The sequence below is a fragment of the Aulonocara sp. 'chitande type north' Nkhata Bay genome, linkage group LG17 (assembly GCF_057382095.1).
Source record: "Aulonocara sp. 'chitande type north' Nkhata Bay isolate Kocher_YH1m ecotype deep benthic linkage group LG17, A_spYH_male_GT1.1, whole genome shotgun sequence".
NCBI classification, from domain to species: domain Eukaryota; kingdom Metazoa; phylum Chordata; class Actinopteri; order Cichliformes; family Cichlidae; genus Aulonocara; species Aulonocara sp. 'chitande type north' Nkhata Bay.
Window position 1 is genome coordinate 1,880,915 of NC_141360.1, and position 27,999 is coordinate 1,908,913.

Sequence of the window (27,999 nt, forward strand, 5' to 3'; positions counted from 1 at the left end):
CACACACACACACACACACACACACACACACACACACACACACACACACACACACCACTCAGTCCAGTCCAAACCCCCAGAAAAGCCGTGCTGAATCCTCACACCGTCTGTCAGCATGGGGAGCGCTTGTTTTTCTCGGGACTTTTGTTTGTTCATCCTCCTCATAAATACTTGCGGGGTGATGGGGAATGCCGGACTGGCAGGTAAGCGCTCCCCTTTCCTCTCTGTCTTGCTTTATTGTCAACCATTAGTACTTTTGTGGTGGCTTCTGTCTTGCCGGCTCCGATGAGGAAATGATGAGTGAAAATATTGTCGCTGGAGACTTTAAAACAATCTTTCAAATATCCCGACGTCTTTAAACTTACCTTTTAACTACAATCGCATTGTGTATTAATACAGCAATGACATTACATGGCACTTGTTTTCATGTGACATAACAGCGCTGTGTTGATGCAAAAACTACACTTCATGGCACTGAAAACTCGCGATTGCGCACTATTTTCGCTCGGTGTGAATTTAACTTGGGCGTTTCATAAAAGCATACTTGATCTATTAAGCTAAGTGACACCACTTTGGCAGGACCTCTGTTTTACATCACCGTTTTCCCTCTGTGCGGCATTTGTGACGCGCAATTTGGTTTAGTGGTCTCCCAGACTTCACCGGAACTTCTGTTTCCTGCGCGCAAAGGTCAGTTTCAGTCGGAAACCACAGCTTGATCTATGGTCTGGGCTCTCGTTTGCTTTGATTTGGAGTGAGAGCGCTGCCTGATTTCAGGATTTTACTCAGGGGGTGAGACGGCGCAAGTCATTTAACGAAACGTAGCATCTCGTCTCCGGCTTTCCAGAGCTGGAGGAGGGGACGAGGAGGAAGGTGTGTGCGTGCGTGCGTGCGTGCGTGCGTGCGTGTGTGTGTGTGTGTGTGTGTGTGTGTGTGTGTGTGTGTGTGTGTAAATGTGGGGTGAGGAGGGTTGGTGAAGGTGACAGGAGGACCGTCAAAAGTCCCAGGAGGAACAGGCAGGCAGCAGGCGCCAATAACGAGCCTGTAGTAGCAGCAGCATATTGTTAAGACTCTCACCTCTGGGAACAGGGTGAGGTTATTGAGACAGCGAACCACGATGCAGGCAGCGCAGACAAACTCCTAAAATGCCCCCCTCCAATGATCTAATAAAATAAAACGCTACAACTTGGAGCTGAAACCCTCAGACCACTTTTTAGTTTTCTCTTTCTCACTTCTACACAAATTAGGTCCAAACTTTTTTTCTTTCCATTGGGAAATTATTTATTGGAAAATTCCTTTTAAGGTGTATTCATCGCCTGTAGCTAGCCTACACCTTGGCCTTTTGTATTCTGGTGGAAGCGGAGGACGAGGAAAGCAGCTCTGTGGAGATGGTGAAGGATCTGACAGTAGGATCCAACAAATCTCTGTGTCTGTGTTTGTGAGTCCCCCCCTTGTGTGAATGTGTGTGTGTGTTTATTCCCTCTGTAATAAGCTGGCCCTTTGCCCTTGGATTGAGGCCCAGATGTGACCAGCTCCTCTATCAATAACTTGATCAATTGAAGAGCTGTTAAGCCCTTTGCTCTCTGCATGTCATCTGCAGCTGCACCATGACGGGAGAGCTCTCCTTCACTGTCACACTCTCAAGCAAAACAAAAAGGTAAAATGAACGCTTTAAAACAGCAAAAGAGCCAAATTAGTCACATTAAAGCTGAATAAGGCAGCACACATCATTTTATTCAAATCATTTATAGACAGCTGGTCGAACCATGGGTTTAACCTGGAGCTTTACAATCTTTTCTCTCACACTTTGATCCATCGAACAGAATAGTCTGGGTTATAATATCTCAAACTGTTTTCACTTTTCTTATTGTCTAACAAAAGTGTGTCTAATAACACAAATGTCTGACATGATGGACGAGTAATTACTCGTCTTTCATTTGCTTTTATTAATTTGATGGTTCTCACAATATTTTCTCGAGTTCGTGGATACTTGACCTCTATACAATACAAGCTGTGCCAGAATAGAGCCTGAGTACAGTTACCCGGGTTTTTAAGTAGAAGTTTGAGTTACATATGTCCTCAACATTGGTCGGGGCATCTGATTAGGATGCCTGCTGGAGTTTAAGGTGAGCTGTTGGTGAGGAGACCTTGGAGCAGACACAGGATAAGCAGGACAGATCATGTCTCCTGGTTGTCAGGGTAAATGGTAAATGGACTGGTACTTATATAGCATCTTTATAGCACCTTTCTACTCAAGCTGGGCACTCCCTACTACACATTTCATTCACCCAATCATGCACACATATATCCTACATGCACATATATGGATTGCAGGCAACTGTGGACTCAACTAGAGGAGCTGGGGATCGATTCACCAGCCTTCCAGTTGGTAGACCACCCACTCTACCGCATGAGCTGCCTCATCAAAGAATGACTTTCAACAAGACCTTAACATAAAATCAGGTTCATCGAGCTGTCCCCAAGCCCAGTCATGAACAGCTCTCCTTCAGCAGCTGAGTCCGGCTATCTGAGACCAACCAGTGGTGCATCTAGGCAGGTTTTTTTTAAATTAGAGGTGTTCAGTTGTTAGCTTTGCACCACTGGTTCCTGAACTCATACAACAAATGACGTTTCCTCTCATGCTGAGCAGGATTACCATTGCAACAACACATCAGGGTAAAACCCCATCCTGGAAGTCACGAGACGAGTATTCCCCTAGAACAGCTCACTGAGCTCGTAGCACCTCTGCACAGACAATCTGGGCCCAGATAAACCAAAGCAATCTTAGTGAGCAGATACATGCAGTTAGATATGAAGTATAAAAAACTAACAGCTGAATCCTGACAGTAATGTATGAGTGAAAATAATGTCATTAAAGTGCTTTTCTACATAGAGAACTTTAATACTTTAATTCATTTTTTCATGATGAAACTTCCACATTGGTAAAATTATAAATGAAGGACTTTCACTTGTTGCAGTTTTAAGTTTTGTTGCTTAGACCAAGAATGGAAAGCATTCCTTAAATGAAGTTCACAGACTGTGTGGAAATGTGGAAGTTGAGTGCTGGAACATTGTTACACTGTTACAGTATTAAATCAGTGTGTTTCATCAGAGTTATCAGTGGGTGCTTGAACCTCAACCTGTTTCCACGCTTGGCCACTCTGTGTTCACGTGACTGGACGACACATCGCACAGAGTAGCTAGTTTCACTCATCAATTCTCTTATTGTTCATATTCAACAGCAGTCACTGCTCGTTTGAGAGAAGAATATGAAGAACCCAAATGTGTCAGTGGGAATATTACTATCAAACTGATGCACACTACGTGTTCATAACAACTGGTTTATATTTAAATAACTTTAGCAATTTATTTCTCAAATGATTTTATTATCTCTGGGCTCTCTGACATGTACTCTGCTACATGTACTGCAGACAGTGCTGAGAACAATACAGTCAGAGCCCCCTGCTGGGCAAACTTTGTAATTAAACAAGCCAAAGCATCCTTTTCTGAATCTGTTCTGTATATATGTGTTGTCACCAAAGGACGCTCCTGTCTCGGTAAAGTGCAGCAATGACCACTTGCTCATTGCTGCAAGTGTATCCAACACAGGAGCTTCCTGTTTAATAAATGGAAATACCCTTTTTGAATACAAGCACGCTCATCCACACAGGTGTTCACTGTTCACAGACACAAACTAACACAAACCTGGCTGCTACCTCAAAGTAAATTGTGTGCTGTCGATCCTGCGTGCTGCACAACAACTTTCAATATGTAGTATTTACTGTTATTCACACTTAGCTAGATTAATGCGATGGTGTTGTGTTTATTATGTTGCTCTCTTTTTTTGCTTGTTTTCTTTTTTTTTCTCTCAACAGGTGATCCGGGAGGTTTTTTTCTTTCTCTTTTTAAGTGCCCTTTCTCACTGTCCCTCTTCCCCTCTCTTTTTCTTTCTTTCTTCCTTTCCTGTCCCACAGCCATGTCTGTCCCGTCTGTAACAACTGAAAATAAAATAAATAACAACAACAATGGTCGATCAAATGGACCGATACGGCATGATGATGATCCATTTGATTGATTGATTGATTGGTAATTTATTTCAACATGTGAACAATATACAAGTACACTTAGAAAAGAAAATAAGAGAGAAAAAAAGTAGTATACAAAATACATACAAAAAACCTTCTGATTAATTTACATGTTGAAAGGGAAGAAGTATACACTTATTTAATCCCACCCCTTTGCCATAAATTATCAGTTAATATTTAGTCAGCTTCCTTACTGATAACATTTGTAATAAAAATAGTGAACAGATTTCTGATATAATATATACTGTAATATCACATCATAAATTTTTTTTTTTTAAATAGAGACATTCACTTAATTTCAATATTTTCCTTTTCTTTATAGTTAGAGAAGATCATATTTTTATAACTCTTTTTGAACAGTTTTATGTTTGGACGTTGCTTTAATTCCATATTCAGACTGTTCCATAGTTTCACTCCATGCACAGAAACACAAAAGCTCTTTCTTGTAGTACGTGCCTTCATTGTTTTGAAGTTACAAAAACCCCTTAAATTATAACTTCCTTCTTTCAAAAAAAACATACTCTGAATATTACCTGGCAGTTCTTTATTTTTTGCTTTGAATAGAATTTGTGCTGTTTGGAATTTCACTAGATTGCCAATTTTCAATATTTCAGACTGTAAAAATAGTGAGTTTGTATGTTCCCTATAACCTGCATTGTGGATGATTCGAATTGCTTTTTTTTGAAGAGTAAAAAGGGAATGTAATGTGGTTTTATAGTTATTGCTATTTTCATTCTGTCTGGAAATCGACCAGTTTGAAATGATAAATTACAGATGTATGTAAACGGTTTTATAATAGCCTCAATGACTCTCTCAACCACTATCATATCAATATCATGATGATGATTGATAAAGTAAATCTGTCGGGTATCTTTGTTGGCCTTCAGACAACAATTCTGACGGCTAAAGAACCAAACGGAACAGGCAAAACAAACAAACAAACAAACAAACAAACAAACAAACAAACAAACAAACAAACAAACAAACAAACAAACAAACAAACAAACAGAAAAACAAAGGAAATACAAAAAACCTGTAATTGTTAAGTTAGCTCACATGTGTAAAGTGATGACATCACATCACAACAATATATCAGTTATCACATGCAACACCGTGGAGTTCATTGATCCAGGGACTCGCGTCTAATTAGGTGCTGATGTTTTGTGTTTGTGCAGATGTAGATGAGTGCGCAGAGGACTCAGACGACTGCCACATCGACGCCCTCTGCCAGAACACAGCCAAATCCTACAACTGCATCTGCAAGCCTGGATACAAGGGAGATGGGAAACAGTGCGAGGGTGAGTGCTACGTTTCCTTCGGTTCATCCCAGTGAAAGCACAATCAGTAATGGCTGGGATTTACGCAGGAATGTACCAGTTGTTATAGAATATGAACGCAAAGCACATCTTCATGTTACTCCTCTTTGAGAGTGAGAGCACATCCAGAAGCAATAGGTTGAGACAAACAGCTTTAAGTCCTTAGTATGCTTTAAACAAGATGCCTGGCAGATCTAGCAATAGCTTGAAACAACCTCTTCATGGAGACGTTGATAGCGTTGGATCACAACCTAAAAACAGACTTTTCTAGCAGTAACACGTCTTTGAAGGAAGAGTAAAACACTTGGTTTGAATAATGGCTGCTATTTGATATCTAAAAGGTGTGGGGGTGGTGGTGCATGGTGGTTTCTAATACTATATGAGCATCTGACAGGCGGTGCTAATTGAACTATGACTCTTATACAAAGGTGTACAATGCAGCCAGTCTGGTGTTTCTCACACAGAGACTCGCTTGGGCAGGTTGTTAGGTTATTAACAGTTCTTCGAGCAAATTTGGTGATTCATTTTACTTTTTTGTTTTCAAGAATGACAATTTTCCATTTTATAATTTTATAACTTTATTTTTAAAGTCAGTTACTGCTAACTGGGTAGCAGGTTTCCATTGTGAAAGTGTTTGAGGCTATTCCACTGATTTGTCAAAGACGTTGCCTTGCTGTAAGATGTATAACAACTCCATTGTCTTCTGCTTTGGAGATCTGTTGAGAGCAGAAGTGTGGCACTAACCTGCAACAGGAGGGAACAGGCTCATTCTACGCTGATCACAGAGGGACTATGACAATGATGACAGTGTACAAACTTTTCTAATAGCACAGCAAATCTTTGAAAGTCTTTGAAAGAAGACTAAAATACTTGGTTGCTTCTGACTTTTTGACTGTTGTATCAGAGTATGCTCTCCTCACATGAAGGATAGGTGATGTTCATCATAATTATTGTGAATTTGCTTAGATGTGAGTGCATGAACTGGGCCTCTGATGCAACCGCAGGATGGACAGCTGTTTCACAACCCCCACACCCACAGGGTTCTCCTAATTAACGGAGAGAAAGCGACTTATTGAGGGTGTCGGGGTGAGAAGGGGGCGGCACCCGGCTGTGCGCTCACACCTCCACTCCTGCCTGAAAGCACACCACAGCTGGAGCCACAGCCGACTGCACAGATACACTTTCTCCACCTCTCACCCTCTGTTAGGTCTAGGCTGTCACACATTTATTTAAACGTGCTCACAGGACCACTGTGATCATCTAATCTTTCCCACACTGGTTTAATTTAAGTATATTTCTATTTCCTGTTTTATCGCCTCAGATCTGGTTATAATAAATGACATTTTCAGCTGACTATGAAATAGTCATCATTCCCAACAGCAATGATAATTCACCAATCAGAACTAGAGTCTAGGAACATGACAGGATCGCTGTGGCTGATCTGTAACTCACTGAGTTGGATAGCCACTTTAACTAGATTATGTAAACCAGGTCTAATCAGCTTGTTCAAGCTAAATTGCAGCTTTTTCATTCAGGTCCTCAGTGTGGGAATTTTTCATGGGTTTTCAATAGGCAGTTGTTCTGTAACATCGGTCCAGTCTTTGTGTTTTCAGTTTTCTTTTCTTTTTTAACTTCTCTTGTTAGACGCCTGCTAGCTCTGTGAGCTACTAGCTAGCTAACATTATGTGAAATTCCAGTGAGAAGTGACTGACTGAAAAAAATAATGCATCCAAGGAATGCTATGGAAAAACCCTCTAATCTCTAGTTGGAGAAACTCTTTGTCTTTCTGGCTTTGTGGGGTTTTTCAAACTTCAAATAGAAACTTTAATATTTAGTTCAAATCCAACAGTTCCCAGACAGGATGTGATGCAGTACATATAGAGGAGAATTATTATTAATCCACAAGAGCTAGCTTAACTTTTTAAAATAAAATGCTACAACATCTACTGTCAGTAGAACATCTTCCACTTTTTACAGTGAGTTTAAAGCACAACAACAACAACTTGCCATTTGATCTTTCCATGAACTCTCTTCTCTACTATCAGCATGTGCTCTTATCTCACAATGATGTCATTTTTGGATGAACTGACCCTTTAGACATGCATAATTACTGACTGTGCACACTAATGTCTCAGAATACACGCGGATCTGTCTCTGTTTCTGTTTGCATAGACAGGGTGATTTATTACACTTGACACTCAGTCTTTCTAAACCATGTGTGCTGAATGACAACAGCTTCTCTCTCTCCTCTGAGAGGAGACGGCAGGAGGCTCCAGACTTTTCAAGGTTATGATGTCCCTCCGTAATGTTGCTGTCTGAGCAGATCTGTCCCATCAGCCACAGATACCTTTGAATCAGTGTGAGCATGTTTGTGAAGTGCACTATGGATGGACCTTGAATGTCAGCTAGGACATCACTGTTCACTGTGTACGTGTCATGCACTGTCCTCCCTTTGCCTCATGACTGTACATTCAGGTCTTTTAAACTCTTCACTGGCAATGAAGCAACAGCTCATGACAGAGACGCCAAATGAAGACAGATGGTGGATGGGAGTTGACCCTTGACCCTGGTGATTAGATATGGTCGCTGTAATTGGCCGGCTGTGTTTTCCATCAACAGGCATTACAGCCCACTTTGCTGGCCAGCGCCATTAGTGGCTCTGCTATTCCTGGAAGCACCTGGAAGCAGCAGAGTCTCTGTGCTTGCTCTCCGCAGCTCTAAGGTCATCTCTGTGTCTTTATTATCAGCATCACTCCATATCAGTGGATGATCACTCAGCAGTGTAGTGAAACATTCAGAGGATCATGAAAAACTGTGTCAAAAGAAGTGCTTATAAGAGACATTTTACTCCCCATTTCTTAAAAGTGCATTGACCGAGAAATTTATGATAGCCCAGACTGCTGCTCTCATTTGTCATCTTTCCCAGGTCCAGAGCACCTGTGTTTCAGAGACCTCCAGATGCACTCTTCATGCTTTGTAAATAGACACGTCTTAAGAACCAAATAAACCGTGGCCTGTACTGAAAGTAAGGGCGATGCTGTAGAAGCACTGGCACAAAAGACAGTTATGTGTATAGTGTCAAGTCTGATTTCTGAAGACTTCCATCTTTGCTTTTTGAAACTGGAGGTAATGGTCATGGGGTGGATCTGACCAAATCAAACTAATAAACATCTTAGCACAACGTAAGGAGGATGTGGGGTGATGGAGGGCGTTATGGTGACATCAGCATTGGCAAACATTGGGGGTTATAATGACCAATAAGACTGCATGCAACCACAGTGTCAGTGTTTGCCCAAGTGATTTTATTAGTATGTTTCCTGTGCATAACTACCGTTTTCTGATGTTAACTCCAGTAAACAGATTGAAATATAATTGGCAACTACTGAAATGTTGCTGTGATGCAGGCTTTGTTGTTGCAGAGTGGCTGAGCTCTTTAACACGTCTGCTTTGCTGGTAAACACCTCTCCATTGCATTGAATCACTACAGACAGTAAGTCCAATGTAAAGAAAATTCTGGGTTCCTGAAGTTGTTCATTAGCTGTTATTGCAACACAGCAGTGTGCTGTGTCTGCATCAGGGAGTGCTTTCGTTATCCACTTCATGTCTTGATATACTATAAGACAAAACTGACCTCCTCAGCAAAGTCACCAGCAGCATTTTGTAACTCACAGAAAACACTGAAGAACCTGAAACTTCTAAGCAATGAGTGGAGCTCTCATTCTGTACAGGGGCGTTTTGCTCGCATGGTTTTTCTTGCCCCATTGGAAGGAATCATTCTCCTTTAGCTGAATGAGTGTGAATCATATGCTACTGGCTTTACAGTAGTTTATATATATAATATATAATGCCCTTTGTATCATATATGATAGACCTCTATCTCAGCAACATGATCAATACTTGCCATAATTTCAAAATGTTATGGACAAAACTTTTTTGCCTAAAATTAACGTTGTTAAGAAAAGTTGCCAAAAATGCCCAAAGTATCAAATGTGATATAAAAATATATAATAAATATATATTAAAAATATAATAAATATGTCATACACAACATGATATAGCGAAAAAATGTTTGTGGATCTTGTGGTAAGGGTTAATAAACATCAGAATGTTCTGGATATTTTTTGATGGGTTGGATCTTACAGGGGAGATTTTACACTGATGCACTCTGAACACCAAACGATGGCGTGAGATCGTAGTGAAAGAATTGTGTTTTGTTCCTGTAGCAGAGTTCAAGATGCTTGGAGAACAAATGCCAAGGTACGCTGAAGCTTTTCTGGCAGCATGTGGTAGCCCAGCATGTTTGTCCTTCGTGTCTATAAACTTCATGACAGTTGTGGATCAATGTAAGGGGCCGCGGAGTTCTCCGAGCATTTGCTTGGTATGTCTCTCCTGACAGTGTGGCTCTGCATGGCATCGTCTTTTAAAGTGAACTATCAGCTTTACTTTTCTGGACATAAGTAAGAAGCAACATGTCACATTTGCATTAGATGGTAGAGAACCTTTTTTGTGCTTTCTCTACCATCAAAACACCTGGATGAGGATCTGACATCTGTGCTGCGAACACATCGAGCTTGACCTCACGTCCAAAGTTCTTGAGAACTTTGATGTTTCTTGATAAAAAAAAACACCTGCAGATATTTTACTGGAAAATTCTTTAGTTTTGAGAAAGTTTGTCAAGCAATAAACAAGTGTCCAAAGAAATCAACAATGTAGACTGATTTGGTTTTTTCACACCAAAACAATTGCAAAATCTTGAAGGTCTGGCTCATATTCAAGGTTGAAAGAGTTTGTATGATCAAAAGTTCAGCTAAATATTGAAAATCAGTGTCAATACATGTAAAGAAACAACAAAGCCATAGATTATGTTGATGATGACATAACTACAACGCAATTTCGAGGTTCCAGAGGGAGTTGGCCTGTGCAGCTCCATTAGAAACCTCTCACTCTCTTGTGCTTTTGTCATGGCTGGGACTCGAGCTCTGGTGACCACGGGAGATGATCTGTGTGCTCAGTCTACCTTCGCGACATGTTGCACTAGAAATGAGCACTTCCAGGCCATATTTATCTTCACAAGGTTCAAATCCTACACACACGGATGCTCTCTTATTATCTCCTAACTTGAATTCTCCTCCCATCAGTACTGTGCCCCCACTAGAGTGATTGTCTAAAACGAGTGTGCCGACAACGCTCGCCACGGAAGTTTGATATAGTGATTATGAGCGTTGCCCTGTCTGTAGACGCTTCCATTAGCTGATACAGTTAGCTTGTTATGGAAAAATGTGAACTTTTATCCCTGTGCTGTAAAATGAAGAGTATGTGGGGCGAGCTGCTCGAGCCTGCGTAACTGCACATGTGCTTGTGTGAGTGTGTGCATATGCAGAACGGGGCTAGAGCCGCAAAATGTAGTAGTATTGTGCACAGGTTTCCCAAGCTGAAACTGAAAACATTCCCGGTGCTTAAAAGCAGGAGCACTGGGAATAAAAGAAACTTGGATTTCATAGTTCAGGGAAGAGAAACTCCACAAGATTAGTGAAGGTATTCCAATTCAAAAGAACCCTCCTAAAATGACAAAGATGCCTGTTATTTCTTTGTTTTATATCATGCACCATTCCTTCATCTTTTATGGAAAGGTTAGCTCCATTTCAGCATGTGATGATCCAGGGAGTGAGTGACCTGGCTGCTGCAGAGCTGTGGGTTGTCTGCAAAGCCACCCTGTGGTTACCCGACACTTGTCACTTACAGGGTAACTGGTTTTTCCCAGTTGCCAGGAGGTTTCTGTTGTACACGTAACAACAGCGCATATTGAGATCTTGGTAAACAATGTGCACATTTGACTATTGGAGTAAGTGACAGCTGCCTTGCATCGTTGCCTGTTTCAAAACCTACACCACCCTGTCACGTACCTTTAGGTTAAGCCTAATTCTAACCACATTCTTCTGCTCTAAGAAATAAATCCCAAAATGACACGAGGAGAAGCTCGACGAACACCCAGAGAAAGAGAGAAAAAGTGCATCTCATGGGAGGAATGGATGATGAGGGAGACAGAGCAGGTGGGAGGGCATGAAGACGAAATGGCAGAGAGATACTAGGCCATTGTCTGCCTGGTGTCTGCACCTCCGTCATCAGTCAGCCTCTCCTCACTGGCTACCTACAGACACACATAGATGATATAACTCAGCTCACACACTCACAGAAATCCATCCCACCCATCGCTGAGTGTGTTGCTGCACCTCCCGCTCTCGCTTGTCTGTCTTTCTGACACTTCCTTGCACACTCTGAGTGGAGCAGGTCAGATTCACCAAGGCTCCAGTTTTATATATAGATAACGAGGCCTTAAGGCAACATCTACAGCCTGCTTCTTGGCAATTAGTAATGCCACTCAGAAAAAGTGCAGAAGGAGGAAAGAAATGCCACACAGACTGTTACCGGCCTTAGCCTTCAGTCCATCTCACTCTATACAGAGTTGAAAGACAAAGCCCCGATGACATAAGCGGTCTTGACTTGGCAACCACACAGCTGCTTTGTGGCTCTGTATCCAACCACAGTCTCAGCCTGAGCGATAGACTGTGACATGTTATGGTTTCCAAACAAAGTACAAACTTTATGTTTCGTTTTCTCTGTCACCCAGACTCATGGATAAGCTCGCATTCATTTTGGGGGATGAAAACCTAAATCAGTATGTAGCGGTAAAGACTTTAGTTGGTTTTAGAGCAGTTGTCAATCAGATGTCCACTAAATACAGCCTCCATATGATATGGTAACTGGTAACTGTTTGGGATGTCGCAGTTTACTACATGATTGCTCGCTATACTGTTGTAATACATTCATGCCTCTTTGTTTTTGGTCCTCACCTGGGAAGTAGAAGTCTAAAAGAAGCTTCAGACTTACAATAAGCAAGCTGTGATAAAACACGTGACACGAACCATAAGTTTGCATATATCACGCTGACTTATCTGCCAGCTACTTGCAAACAAACAATGGAACTGTGTGACGCTAACGGTGACTCTGTGACTTTAAAGGAAAAGTTGTGCCTTTGAAATGTGTGTTTTGTGTTACACAACTTGTACTTGGAAGACAAATGTTTACTTTGAAGATGAAAATGCTCTCGCGTGTTGTGTGAGGTTGTGAAGATTCACTACAACTTGGAGAGTAAATTGTGTTTGTAGAGAAGTGACTGCAGCAGTCTGTGAGTGACCAAAACAATCACATGAGGTTTTTGGGGGCAGCACTCTCGTTGCTGATTTGCTGATTTCCCCAGGCGACAGCCAGACACCACATTATACATTTTCCTCTAGCCATCAGAGGTTGTCAGGCACTAGGCTTGTGTGACCGAGGTTGTGGGTCTGTTTGGCTTCCACTAATGACTGTCTTCACAGGCTTGTTGCTAACTGTACTGTTTGTTTTGGGCCTGGTGGTAAATTCCCTTAAAGTTGTTTTGTTGGTCTGGTTGTGGCCAGCTGTTATTGACATTTGTTTGCCGTATTAGAAGATGTGGAAAATTCCGACACCAGGAGAAACGCCTGTCTTCTGATGAATCCGAGCTATTTTAGAGGAACAAGCTGGGCTCACACAGCACTTATGTAAGTAACACAAAGTACCTACAGAAGTGTGGTATACATAATCCAGGTGGTTTTAATATGATGGCTGAAGAATGTACAGTTACAATAAAAGCACAGGTAAACTTATGGGTTACTATTCTGTAAGCAGTGGTAGTGAGAGCTTCTTTATTTATGTATTTTTCTGGTCCTAAACCTAAAAAAAGATTTGGCCTGACAGGAGAGAGCTTTGTCTACCATCCTACTGTTGGAAAGTCCAGGAACCACAGCAGAGCCTGCAGTCTGAAAGTGAAGTACCCTGATGGGACCTGATTTTGTATGAAAATAAAATAATTTAAAATGAAATTCTTAATTCAACACAGAGTCAGTTAAAAGAAGCTTATATGGTCACTCCCGTTAAGGTAGTGCTCTTCTGCAGCATTTCTGATAAACTGAAAGCTTTTCAACTGTTCTTTTATCTGAACTCAGCACCAGTGTTGGTCAAGTTACTTGAAAAAAGTAACCAGTAACTAATTACTGATTACTTCCTCAAAAAAGTAATCCCGTTACTTTACTGATTACTTATTTTCAAAAGTAATTAATTACTAGTTGCTTTTTAAAAACACGATTTACAATCTGAAGAGGTAACAAAGCGATAGATCTTTCAGCCCAATTCTACTTTTTCTGCATAATCCATCATACAAAATGTAATCAAATGGAAAAGTCTCTTTTTAAAACTTGTTTATCAGTTTTAATCTTTTAACTTTATGCATCAAGCAAACATTAAATTATATGCAACATTCTCTGACTTGAATAAATTAGTTTAACATTTAAACCTATTTTCTGCACATTCCAGCACATAAAATAAAATATGTTTTGTGTTTACACTCAGTCTTTCAAATAGATGCAAGTGAAACACAGCAGAAAATAAATAAAGTCAAAGACTCAGCGGTCCTGTTGCTCTATTTTCACCTGTAAAGCAGGAGTGGGGTAGGCGGAGGTTTACCCTGGTGCAGGTGTGCCGCGGTCAGTGGAAGAATCCGCGAGTTTCTCTGTGAGTTTCCCATCACGTCGTAGCTACTCGGTGCTTGCTCGAAAGTTTAGGGGTTTTTTCGCTGTAAAAAGAAGTTTTCTTCCCACGCACAGCGGACACTAATGTTTTTGTCACTTTTTATGGAATCAAACTCAAAGTAAGGTCAGTACTTCCACGCTTTAAACGCTGCACGCTCATACTCTCTCCCACAATCGATATGTTATCCATTGTTGATCTGCACACAGCTGTTGTCACTAACGGCGCACTCGCTTACGTCACTGTCATGAGACATTCTCGCAAAAAAATCACGGTTTTAGTAACGCAGTAACGCAGTATTCCTACGGGAAAGTAACGGTAATCTAATTACCGTTTTTGCAATAGTAATCCCTTACTTTACTCGTTACTTGAAAAAAGTAATCAGATTACAGTAACGCGTTACAAGTAACGTTACTGCCCATCTCTGCTCAGCACTAAGTTAAAAAGTCTGAGAAATCAGACAGAAATTCTGATTAAGGCCAGGAGGATGCTAGATAAGAACTAAAACTTGTTTGTGACCTTTCTGGTTAGGGTCCACATGACAGCGAGCCAGGCTTTCAACGAGTTAGATCTTTTCCAGGGTCTTTAGCTGATTAATAGGCTGGAGTGAAAGATTGCTGCCACTCCTCCTCCTTGGCCTGGGTTTCAAGGATTCTGACTGTATGACTCGGCGGTGTTGTTTCATTTAAACTAACGTATTTATCCTGCTGTAGCCAAGTTTCTGTAGGGCACAGTAACTGAATGTGCGGTTTAATTTTTAAAGTATTTACTAAAAAGAACTGAGAGGAGAGAGACCTAATGTTTAATAGTACACATTTAATTCATTTACTCTTTTTGTGGTTGAGACAGGGCTGGACTGGGACAAAAAATCGCCCCGGGCATTTTGACTAGAGACCGGCCCCCCTGGTATTACAGGAAAAGCCATAAAGCCTTTGAATGAAAACAGACGCTGTGGTGACAGTGATGTACGCTGTCTTGTTGGTTTATGTATGATTTCTATACATTTTACATCAGATAAAAACTTTGGTTGTAAGATTCAGACAATTATTTTTTAAAAGCAAGATATTTTAAATGAGAATAAGAAAGAAAAGTATTTCTTTGTGCCCCCCTCTCCATGTTAATGCCCTACCTGCCCCCCTGGCAACACTTTGCTAGATCCGCCCCTGCACAGTTACCAGCTGTCAGCTACCTAAAAAAAGGATCCTGGTGTTATTTGTCTCTCAGAAACAGTTCATAACTTCAACTCATTCATGTCACCTAAAAGGTAAACCTGTTTCTCCATCACAGCTCTGATGATTCAGTAAGGACATCTCCTGGTTTCATCTTCATGTTTCCCTCTCACCACATATCCAAACCGACATCATGACCAGCAGCTTTACAGCTGTGGCTCCAGCAAACATCAGCTGATACTAGAAATTAATATTAAATAAATTCTAACAACAGCTGATCAAGCTTAAACGTGCTGCTGTTGTTTAGCGCGACATCCGCTGGTTTCCTCTTTCTGGCGCAAAGTGGGCGATAAACAAACGAGAGAGAAAAGCCGATCAGCTGATCACTGATCAGTTTCATGATTGAATGAGAGAAGAAGAGGCAGCTGACAGTGTAAAGACACAGAACAAATCCATCTTTTTGTCTTTTTCATTGTAGCAGAAGTCCGGGATAAACTGTATTCCTTTTCAGCTCAACACGAAACGCGTAATATTTTCTCTGAATACGAGACGATTCAGTTTTTTAGGGGATGGTTGGAAACTCTACTAACTAACCTTATGAACAAAATAAAGTTCAACATCATCATAGCACCACCCAGCTGTAGAAACTCCGTCATGCTAGCTAGCACGCAGTACGAGTTATTATAACTGACAGTAAAAACTCAGCACAACGAAAATAAACTCCACCTAAACTTGAAAAAAAAAAAGGTAAATGGTCTGTATTTGTATAGCGCTTTATTAGTCCCTAAGGACCCCAAAGCACTTTACACGTCCAGTCATCCACCCATTCACACACACATTGACACACTGGTGATGGCAGCTACATTGTAGCCACAGCCACCCTGGGGCGCACTGACAGAGGCGAGGCTTGGTTCATATCTGACCCAGACAGACTGCAGGTCATAACTTCTTACCTGAAGTTCAGTTCACCTGACACTCGGACCGGCGGCCGCCTCGGGTCTCTCCTCCTGCCTCCCCTTCCCTCATCCACCTGCTGGCCTCTGTGGAAGCTCCGTGATGCCACCACCAAACAACGGAGTTATTTTTACACATCGGCCAGCATCTGGCCAATCCACCACGTCTCATTGTTTATACTGTCATAAAAAATAAATAAATAAAAATCATCGGCCCAGAAAAACGAAAAATCACCATCGGCCCACCGGGCAAATGTCCGGTATGCCCGATGGCCAGTCCAGCTATGGGTTGAGAGTGTTACATCCTTCTTATTTATGGTTAATTCTTTTTATTTTTTTCTTTTAAATTTCTTGCTGTTTGTATTTTTTATTTTGATGGTGTGGGGATTGGAGTTTGAGGGAATCACAGGACGAGAGAAACTGCAGAGACGTGTGTAGAACTGCAACTATTACTTTGTATGCCACAGTGATGGATACACCAATAAGACTGTCTTTAATGTGCTATTGTTCCCTCTATTTAGGACATTTGAAGGTGTGCAGTGCTGTGAAATTAAAATTTCAATGAAACCTAAAGTAGTGAATGTGTTTTGAAAATGTAGGGAGGAGAACCCACAGACTGGGGTGGCTATAGCTCAGGAGCTAAAGCAGGGCATTACAAGGTTACTGATGTTTGGTATGGACACTGGAGCAGCCCGTCTGCATACCAAATATCTTTGGGCATGATACTAATCCCAAGTTGCTCGGGCAATATACTCCCACGCATCCATCTGAGTGTTAGATAGCAAAAGAGGCAAGTTGTGTAAGTGCTTTAAGTGCTCAGAGTAGAAGAGCACTATATAACAACCCGTCCATTTATACGTGTTTGTGCTAAAATGTAGGAAGTAAAAATAAAAAGTTATCAGAAAAATGCATTCTGAAGTAAAGTAACCTCTGATTTACCTATTTATTAATTCCTGCCATAAAATAGCTTTGGTATTCAGTAAACAGAGCATGTAATTATTCAACTTAGAATCCAGACACTAGAAACCTTCAGAAGCCAGTATCCTACCTGAAAGGAAAGCTGCATCCTCCCCCTTTCTCATTTACTCCCTGTGCCCTTCAGAATATAATTCCAGTGTGGGAGTGGGGGTGTAGGTCCATCAGCAAAGGCGCCTAATTCATTTGATGAGACGTGGAGCATAAACATTTCTCTAGTAATTAGAAAATGCGTGCATGTGAGCGGAAGCAGCAGCCACTGAGTCAGTGTTGGGGCACTGCTGTCAGATGTCAGCAACAGCTCAGGGGCAGGAAGTGGCACTGTTTGAGGCAAAGTAGATCCAGTCAAATGCCTTCCTCCTCCTTCTACACAGCTCCCCACCTCCCTCTAATCTCTCTGTCAAACAAACATATGAGCACTTAACGCTTACGCAATAAGCAGAAGTTCAGAAAAGTTGCCACGAATTAGTTGAATTGTGTGGACTGTTATGCATCCATTGTTTCAAATAGTTTGTTCCAGGAAACATGAGCACAGACTGCTCGTCTCTTTGATGCTTCTTTGTTGAATGTGGCAAACTGAAGGAGCTTGTTTTGAACATATGATTCAGTTGTGTAACTGACAAATGGACTGGCACTTACATCCCACCTTTGAGTGCCAACTGAGCACTCAGAGCTCTCTGCTGCAAGTCTCATTCACTCAATCACACACAATCATACAGTGTGTATCTGTGCCTAAGTGCTTTCTAACAGTTGTACACACACTCACATTCCAATCGACGCATTGGGGGAAATCCGAGTTCTGTGCCCAAGGATGCTTCAACCGAAGGAGTCCGGGCCTGATCCACTGACCTTCTAATTGGCTGGTAATCTGCTCTTCCACCTGAGCCACAGCTGCCCACAGGGAGCAAAAAGTGTCACAAAAGCGACTGTGGCTTGACTTTTGTTTACTTGCACACTTTTCTATTGTTCATTGCTGCTAGCTGGCATTTCTTCATACTGTCTCAGTATGTGTGTTTATTCTATGAACTGTACCACTGCCACGATGACAAGCATGGTTCAGCACTAACTCAAACCACACTAATGTGTATATATGATTTTATATTATAGACCAGTTTAAGCATCTTGGTGAAACAGAAAATGACGTTACAGAAGGAAGTGTTTAGGAATCACAGCACACACAGTTATTTTGGCCTTTTATGGATACAGACAGTGCAGATAGACGGGGGAACATATGCAGCAAAGGGCTGCAGGTCAGACTCAAACCTGGGCCTACTGCTGTCCAGCCATACGGCATATGGTCACCTGCTCACCCACTGAGCTAAACCAGCATCCCTGACCGCGTGCAGTCACAGGTGGCCGAGTGCTGACTGCAATAACTGCAGAGTTCCAAGCCTCCTCGGCATTAGCATGGGTTTCTGTGGCTAAGCAAAACAATAGAATAAAAATATAATATATCTGTTAGTTTGGTAAAACAGTTTCTTTGTTTTTTGACTGATGTTCATGGAAAAGCATTTTTTGTGAGACTCTAAATGTGTCAAGACTGTCAAGTTCTGAATTTTTATTGTAAATAGCTGTGCTGGTTTTTCTAAAACGTACGTCTGACATATGCCCCCCATACGATTATAAAGAAAAAGACTAAACAGTAAAAAGTGAACTTTAACATACATCAGAGAGTACTGAGGAGTTCCTGAGCATCATGCACTCTGAACTTTGCTCAGCATGTATCTGGGGGTAGTGATGTTGCCAGTCATACTTTGGACTCTGTCTTCACTCATGGCGTTACTATTGACCGTGTGAACATAAGTGAAGTTGTTCTCAGTGACCATAAGTCAGTCTCCTTTAATGTTTCCTGTAACTCTTTTTCTGAAGTTTGTCTTTAGCGCAGCCACTTTATCGATAACTGTTTTCTTCTTTTTGATAATGTGGAGCTCCTTGTTAACTTCTTACAAACTATCCAGCTGTCAGTTCCCACTCACTCTGGTTAAATAATCAAACTCACGGCCTTCACTCTTATAATGATGCATGAAAGAGGCTAGATACTTTTATTTCCACAATCGCATAAATTGTCATAAGAATAATCTAAGGATTTATGTGATACTATCAAAGGTGTTTCTTCTACAACTCAACATGCTGTGTTACATGCTGATGACGCTTTTAACACATTTCTTAATCAGTTTGTAAATAAGGTGATGGACTTCCATCCATCCATCCATTCGCTTCCGCTTATCCTCTCCAGGGCGGGGGGCACTGGAGCCTATCCCAGCTGTCATAGGGTGAGAGGCGGGGTACACCCTGGGCAGGTCGCCAGTCTGTCACAGGGCCAAGGTGATGGACTTGAAATCTAAAATGAAACCTTTATCCTTAGACATATTAGCCGTCTGTCCTGTCTGGGACTCGCACCAGCTTTGGTCCTACATTGGCGTCTGATGCAGAGAGTTGTTCTATAATCTATAATCATTCTGCTTGATCTCAGTGCATCCTTTGATGTCTTATTTCCTTCTTACATGCTTCCTTTAGCTAGCATTCTTCAATCTTTTAATGGCATTCCTTATCATTTTAATGCCGATGATATTCAGCTGCATATGTCTTCTAACCCTCATGTCTACGGCCACTGCTTGACTCAGGTTACTAAAGAAACCCAACAATTACCCTTTTTTTTTAAATACCAACAAGACTGAGATTATTGCTCCTCCTGAGTTACAGTCGGGCTCTTGCGTCTTTTTGCAAGACTGCTAAGTCCTGCATTTGAAATCTTGTTATATAAATCCTGTCTTCCTTCTCTCACCCCAACCAATCACAGCAGATGGCCCCGCCCCTCCCTGAGCCTGGTTCTGCCGGAGGTTCCTTCATGTTAAAAGGGAGTTTTTCCTTCCCACTGTCGCCAAAGTGCTGCTCATAGGGGGTCATATGATTGCTGGGTTTTCTCTGTGTGTGTTATTGTAGGGTCTACATTACAATATAAAGCACCTTGAAATGGCTGTTGTTGTGATTTGTTGCTGTATAAATAAAACTAAATTGAATTGAATTAAATATTTGATTCTTCTCTGCACTTCGACTCACATATAAAATCGTTGTCTCTTGTGTTAATTAGAGCACTAGGCTCCAGATTATCTCAGCTACTGCTTCTTCATTCACAGGCTCAGATTCAGTTAGTTGTTCCCTGTACGAGACTAAAGAGTACAGGGAACAGATCCCTTCTGTCTGCAACACCAAGGCTGTGGAACATTTTACATTTTGCTGACTCTGTAGATTCTTTAAAAAATAGCTGAAAAGTTAATTGTTTAAACAAGCTTAGTGTTGAAAATGTTTATTTATTTATTATTTATGCATTTTAAAACTACCTGTTTATAGTATTATGTCTTATTGTATCCTTTTATTGGCTATTACGGCGCTTGATGCTGTTATTTATTTTACCCACTTGTGAGCACTGCTTTGTGAGCGTTTGTAGTGTTTCTTTTAGTAAGCTCAGTTTGGCAGCAGGTACGAGTCCCGGGCTCCCCCACACCTGTCAGCACAGCATCTGCATGTGTAGTTGACTCAAGTTATAATGGTAAGCTAGCATTGTGCATGATGTTCTGCATTATTTGCATCTATTTAACTAGATTGGAAACATAAACTCAACCTTAATTATCAACAAGAGTGAATCAGAAACGATTGCAGCTCCTGCTCCCACTTTACTTTGTGTCATTATGCCCATGAGATATTGCATACTGCGCTTTTAAAAGCCCATAAAGACGTGTATTCAAATATGGCCATCTTAACATAATCCACGATACAGACTCGGTCCGGCTGTTTGAAACAGTACAGACACCAATTAGTCACCCGCAGCTTTTCACTCACACGCAGCGCTGAGGCTGTTTCTCCCTATATGCAACGTTAGTTGTAGCCCTTACCTTCCCCTTTGTCTCTGACAGATGAAAAGCAGACGACAAAGGAGGTGCCACATCGTGTTGAACCACACCATCTGAGCTGGCAGCACAGCAAAGTGTCCAAACAACCTTTCCCCAAACAGACGCCCATTCAAGCTCAGCGTAATTAGTTGCAAATGCCTTTTAGGATGAGCCAGTGATGGCCGTGAGGAGCTTGTATACACAAAGCTCATGCTCTTTAAATGAGTGATTTTTTCCCCCATTTTTTGTTACATTTTCTTTCATTTTAAAATGAACTCAATCTGTTGGTGCTCACGTGTAGCTCAATTAAAGTACTTTGGTCACTTTAAAGTTTTTAAACAGGGCTCTGGTTACCTTTTCCTATAACAGGACTGAATGTTAGGCAGTGATATTAATCTTCTCATATAATCACAATCACATTGAAGCGGTCCATGACCTACACACAATATGGGCTTGTTTTGTCAGAGATCAAACAAAGCGAATTAAAATGCCCTTGTGTGTGTTAGTCTGCATAATTGGCTTCCGGTAAACATGTCTGTGATGCTTCATGGTGGAGATCGTGGCAGTCATAATTGTTTTCAAACCATTAAGTAAAACCTCTCTGATGAGGATCCTTTATGTTTATGTCTGTCTGACTCTTCAAAGCGGTCGCTTGAGCCAACATCACAACATCACTCTTGTGAAAGGAAGTGAATGGCTGAGGGTTTCATTTTTACGATTTGTCCTTCTTTCTTTTACTTGTGAAAATGCACATGTACAGCATTTAAAATATTTTAAATGCAGGATAAATGTGGACGTTTTTAGGTGCATCTCTCTGATTTACTGTAATGTGTCGTGTTGCCGGTTCCACGTCACTGCATGTCAACTATTACTGTGTGCTGTTGCTGACTGCACTCATATGCGAGGCTGTTGCAAGAGTCTCTGGAGATCTGTTTTAGCCACAGAAGTAAAGGACTAAAGGGTTTAGTATGTCTCTTACTCCTCATCTGTGGAAAACAGGATGAGGAGTAACTCACAGCTCACAGAGTTCTAGCTCAGAGTTGCACAAAACTCTTTTCATTGAGTCATCAGGCCATCGGGCAAGGTGCACGGATGAGGTTCTTTCCAGTGAATTTACTCTTAAATTGTTTTCATGTATACAACCTGTCAGATGAACTGTAGGCAGATAGACAGGCAGATAATACAGCAGATGTGTGGAGCAGAGCAAAATGAGACGAGATAAAAAGGGAGAGAGTTTGGGACACAGGAAGCCAGGAAAGAAGAATGAAAGGCTGCACATGACTTTGACTAACCCATCCAGGCGGCATCCTACTTGGCTCAAGGAAGAGAAGGTGCACAGACGTCAGCCTGAATCAGAGTGCACGTATACCTGTGCTGCATCAGCCGTCGCACAGACAGAGCAGGAGGACCTGGGCTTAAGTCTTCCTCTACTGCACGGCAGATCTCCTGCTGTTCACACGGAGGGGGAGGACTGTTTGTTTAAGTGGCTCTGCATGGCAACCACTTGCAAGCTGCTCCGATGAAAACCTCTGCTGGCTCAGCATGGAGGTGGGTGGTTATCCCCAGATGAATAAACACTCACTGACATCCCCCAACCAACTACTCCCTTCCTGAGCTGTACTGTGATGTTTCAGGGGTTACTCTCGAAGGATGGCACTCATCAGGGTTGATGGATTTCCTGCTACCTAAGAAACCAGCAGGAACAGACTTTTATGGTGACGTGTGTGTGTCGTTTTAATCACTGTATCAAACAACACACATTAGAGTGCCTCTCTAATGTGTGTTTGCTGTCATTGTGTGTTGTTTTGGTGTCTTTACTCTCATTTGTTTCTGTCCGAGACAATTTTACTCAAGCTGAACACTTGATATGTCACGCCAGGGAAATCCACTCTAGGGCAGTGATGGTGAAATTGTAAAGGCACTCAGAAGCATCTCTTCATATTCCTATGCATAGCACCTTTAACATATTTACATACAATACTGTTACCTGTAACTTCATTTAGCATCTGTGACCGATGCACAGACTTGATTCAGCCTTCAGGTTTCAAGGGTTCCAGTTTCATCCAGACTGTGTGAAGAGGTGTGGCAGTGAGCGAGAGCCCACTCACAAAGCTTATTAGATTTTAAGTACACAGAGTGCATTGAGTCATTGATCAGAGCTACCAAATGGAAAGCAAATTTGAAACTTGACTCACAGTGCTAATAAAAATACCCTCTGCATTTCCCCTCAAACAGCAATATTTAGTTCATTAAAGTGGTCATTTTCACGTTTACTTCTACAGTATATAGAAAAAAAAATGGTTTATTCTCAATTTACTTCAGTTAAGAGCGACTGCCTACACCGCTGAAACCGGGCTTTAATGACTCAACTGCTACGTCAGCTCTGTAATTCATTTGACACCATTTAGGCCGGCATGATTACTAACCTTTGCCCTCTGGTCTTCATCAGACATGGACGAATGTGAGAATGACTACAATGGGGGCTGTGTCCACGAATGCATCAACATACCAGGCAACTACAGGTGCATGTGCTACGATGGATTCATGCTGGCCCACGATGGACACAACTGTCTGGGTAACTCAATTTTTCAATGCATTATTCCCCTTCGTGTGCATCTCTTATAACAGGATACAAACCTCAATGACATTTGTGGTGTTTTGCAAAATAACTAAGCTTTGTTCAAAATGAGAACATCTTGAGTATCTTGTATGTGTCTGCATACTGCGTGCACATTTAGTGATGATGGGTAATCTATATATCTGTGTGTGTGTGTACATGTTTAGACATAGACATTAGGTTTAGACATTCATTTCTGGCTATGTCAATGAGATGTCCACACTAAGATATAAAAACGAGTATGTGTGTTTAAGTGTGTGCACTTTTGTCCTTGTACCTATTAAACCTGTCTGGCTCAGGACGCCTTGCTCGCATAGTCGCTCTGTCATCAGTTGGAGGGTTTCCATGATTTGTGCTGTTTTATGCTCTTTTCTGTGTACTGCAGGGAGGCGCTCAGGGTTGAAGAGTTCTCCTGCAGATATCTGGCTGTGCTTTAGTACTGACAGATCAGACCATTTAGGCCGAGTGCTCTGTTATCCACTTGCAGTCAGCTAGACTTCTGTGTTTTTTTCTCCTGCCCCGTGTAACATGCAGGACTGCGTGGATGTGCTCAAACACACTTTATCTCATCGGTCCTGTGCTGCTGACTGACGACCACAAAGTAACGTCAGAAACATAAGAACAGTCGTTCCAGATGCTCGTGTGTCTTTGCTGGGATATGTTTGGCATTTGAAAGTGTTGTAACTCATTCTTTAAACTTTTAGAGAGACTAGGTGAGAGATTGATTGCTAAGGCAGCAGCTGCCAGTGGAGACTAGCTGCTGAATTGTGGATTCACCTCACAGGAATGACTCTCAGACAGCTGATATAGAGCAGAGTTAAAGCTAAAGTTGAAGGTTTGCCATTAGAATTTAATTTCATGCACAAACATGGTCAAAGGCATTATTAACTACACTGTCTATTGAGCTACATTCTTAACATTGACTGCACTACCAAACACATGACACACCTTTTTTTTTTATTAATAATAACTCCCTGCTAAATATTTTAAATGTAATTAGTTTAGTTCTTCTCCTTTTTTATTAAAGAGAGGAAAGTTGATCAATTTTCAGAAACTAAGAACAAAACAGCCTTATGATGAAAGGCTGATGCTTCAGTTGACTTCCTGGTTTGTTTTGTAGTGTTTGTGATCACCTACATCTATCATATGTCTGTAAGGTAGCTCAGATCATACTCTATACTCACTGTGTGGCTGTCTCTGACTGTAATCTGATTACTTTTTTAAAGTAATGAGTAAAGTAAGGGATTACTATTGCAAAAACGGTAATTAGATTACCGTTACTTTCCCGGAGGAACGCTGCGTTAGATAAGATAAGATAAGATAAGATAAGATAGAACTTTATTAATCCCTCGGGTGGGTTCCTCTGGGAAATTCGATTTCCAAAAAAGCACAGCAACGACAGAAGTTACAGAGTTACAGAATATTATATATATATATACACACACACACACACACACACACACACACACACACACACACACACACACACACACACACACACACACACACATATAAATACAGAGACAATATAAATAAAATATACGAAGGGGATAAATAGAATAAATAGGAATAAAAAATAAAAAATAAAATCATGATTCTTTTGCAAGAATGTCTCATGACAGTGACGTAAGCGAGTGCGCCGTTAGTGACAACAGCTGTGTGCAGATCAACAATGGATCATATATCGAGTGCGGAGAGAGTATGAGCGTGCAGCGTTTAAAGTGTGGAAGTACTGACCTTACTTTGAGTTTGATTCCATAAAAAGTGACAAAAACATTAGTGTCCGCTGTGCGTGGGAAGAAAACTTCTTTTTACAGCGAAAAAACCCCTAAACTTCCCAACAAGCACCGAGTAGCTACGACGTAATGGGAAACTCACAGAGAAACTCGCGGATTCTTCCACTGACCGCTGCGGCACACCTGCACCAGGGTAAACCTCCGCCTACCCCACTCCTGCTTTACAGGTGGAAATAGAGCAACAGGACCGCTGAGTCTTTGACTTTATTTATTTTCTGCTGTGTTTTACTTGCATCTATTTGAAAGACTGAGTGTAAACACACAAAATATTTTATTTTATGTGCTGGAATGTGCAGAAAATAGGTTTAAATGTTAAACTAATTTCTTCCAGTCAGAGAATGTTGCATATAATAAATTTTTGCTTGATGCATAAAGTTAAAAGATTAAAACTAATAAAACAAGTTTTAAAAAGAGACTTTTCCATTTGATCACATTTTGTATGATGGATTATGTAGAAAAAGTAGAATTGGGCTGAAAGATCTATCACTTTATCACCTCTTCAGGTTGTAAATCGTGTTTTTAAAAAGTAACTAAGTAACTAAGTAACTAAGTAATTAATTACTTTTGAAAATAAGTAATCAGTAAAGTAACGGGATTACTTTTTTGGGGAAGTAATCAGTAATTAGTTACTGATTACTTTTTTCAAGTAACTTGACCAACACTGCTGACGACCAGCTCTATCAATTGTAAATATTAAATGTTTATGCAGTTAAATGCAGTACTTTCATTCAACTGACTGATTTCCCAGACAGTGCTGGTGCAGCCTGCACTTGTTTGAAACAGGACTTCCCCTCTCCATCATCATCAGGCTTCCTTGCTAACACGCTAAAGGTTTCTTCACACTACAGAACTTTACACCTTTCCAACTTTTCATTGTTTTTCTCCCCTCATTGTCTTGTCATTTAACACTAAGAGGGCGCGCTGTGCTTGCACGAGCTATTCTTATTCTATATTCCTTTTAATACATTATAAGTCAGCATCTAGTGGTCATTAAAGGAACTGCATTTCAATCGATTCTCACGAGTTTCTTCGGGTTTTAGACTTGAACTCTTTCGAAATGTGTTAAATGTGACTGGCTGAGAGAGACATAATGGCAGCAGCCCATGCTTGTTAAAGAGATTTTCCCTGAGAACATGGCAGTTTTACATGTGGAGCAGTGGGTTGGTGGGAAGCTGTCACCATAATTATGTGTTGTTTATTTTCTGCTGGCTTGTCATCCTGTGCCGCTAGCTTGGTTAGCCTTTGCGTCGTCCTTAAAAAGAGGGCATGTGGTTCGTGGCATTTCACCGCACGTGTTTGTGCCACTAATTCAAGTGATACCAACTGACTGCTGTGGGAACTGTCATCGGTCGCTCTTTGCAGCCCAGTGACAGGAAATCAGTGCAAGACTTGTTTTATTAGATGGTGACTGAAACTGGCTGTTATGAACTGCTGCTAATTAAAACCAGGTTACTGAGTTCAAACGAGGCAGTAAAGTGTGAAATCAGATGCACGATGTGTGTGATCACAGTCAGACCGCTACCAGCTACTTGTTTGCCTTTCCTAATTTCTGCATTCCTGTCCTTTTCTCTGTATTTTGGCATTTGTCATTTAGTTCTCTGTTCTTGTTGATTAGCCATTTTCCCTCTTTTTATTCTCCTGTTCATAAATATTCCATGCCTTTATTTTGAAAGCATGTTCTCTGATGGTGCCCAGTATCTCTGCCTCACAGTCCTCTCTCACTCTATTATTTGAGTTTTTCTTCACCTCCATCTCTTCGCCCAGTGCTTCCTCTGTTGATCTGTGACATGCTCTTTTTATCCTCCCATCTTTCTCTGTCATGTTTTTAGCATGTTTCGAAATCTTTCTGTTTGCTGACCTTTGTCTTATAACACATCAGCAGCTACAAATGTGAACAGAAACAGCTATGCTAACAGCTATAAGTATACCTGAATACATGCCTGTATTTAAAGGTATGTATCTAGGTCTTTTCTTTTGTATATTTGTACATTGGATATTTCTGAACACTGTTCATATGTGCTGTAGAACTGTGCACCTCAGCCCATGTCTGCACTGAGCAGGAGATCTCTGTATCTCTGTGTCTGATTGTACACATGTATAGTGACAATAAAAGGCATTCTCTGCATTTAGTATAAATCTGTAGAGAGAGAGTTTGTTAATTGTTACTCATCTACTCCCTCATGTTGCCACCTGTTACAGCTAAAAGGAGGATAAGGAAATGTTCTTCTGTTCGTTTAAGAAGCAAATATAGCGTTACTACACAAACACTGTTCAAACTAAAAGTCATATTTTCAAAATGCAGACCCATTTTCATGTGACGCTGTTCCACATCTTTAGCAAAGAGAATACAACTGAGACAGACAAACAGAAATATTCAGCGCGTCCCATCATTCACCAGGACTTTGATGTTTGGGCAATAATCCCAAACACCATGATATACAAATGACCCCAAAGGTGTGTAATGACAGTATTTGTCTCCCTGCCAGATGCGTACAAAGTGAAAATAAATTAGGAAACTACTGCGGCACCCTGAAGTGGCTCAGTGGGGGACGTGATCGATGGTAAAGGTTTGTTGTTTTTAAATGGAGAAACCAAAG

General features: G+C 41.2%; 1 protein-coding gene across 2 annotated transcripts in view; it reads left to right on the forward strand.

Annotated features, from left to right (window-relative positions):
* The window catches only part of scube1 (signal peptide, CUB domain, EGF-like 1), a 119,568-nt gene continuing 91,569 nt past the window's right edge, over positions 1 to 27,999 (forward strand). For both annotated transcript variants that reach the window (XM_086268895.1, XM_086268896.1), the window contains exons 1-3: positions 1 to 203; positions 5,258 to 5,380; positions 23,439 to 23,564. In XM_086268895.1, the coding sequence (XP_086125021.1) occupies positions 116 to 203; positions 5,258 to 5,380; positions 23,439 to 23,564 (337 nt within the window). In that variant the 5' untranslated portion in view covers positions 1 to 115. The remainder of the gene's footprint in view (positions 204 to 5,257; positions 5,381 to 23,438; positions 23,565 to 27,999) is intronic.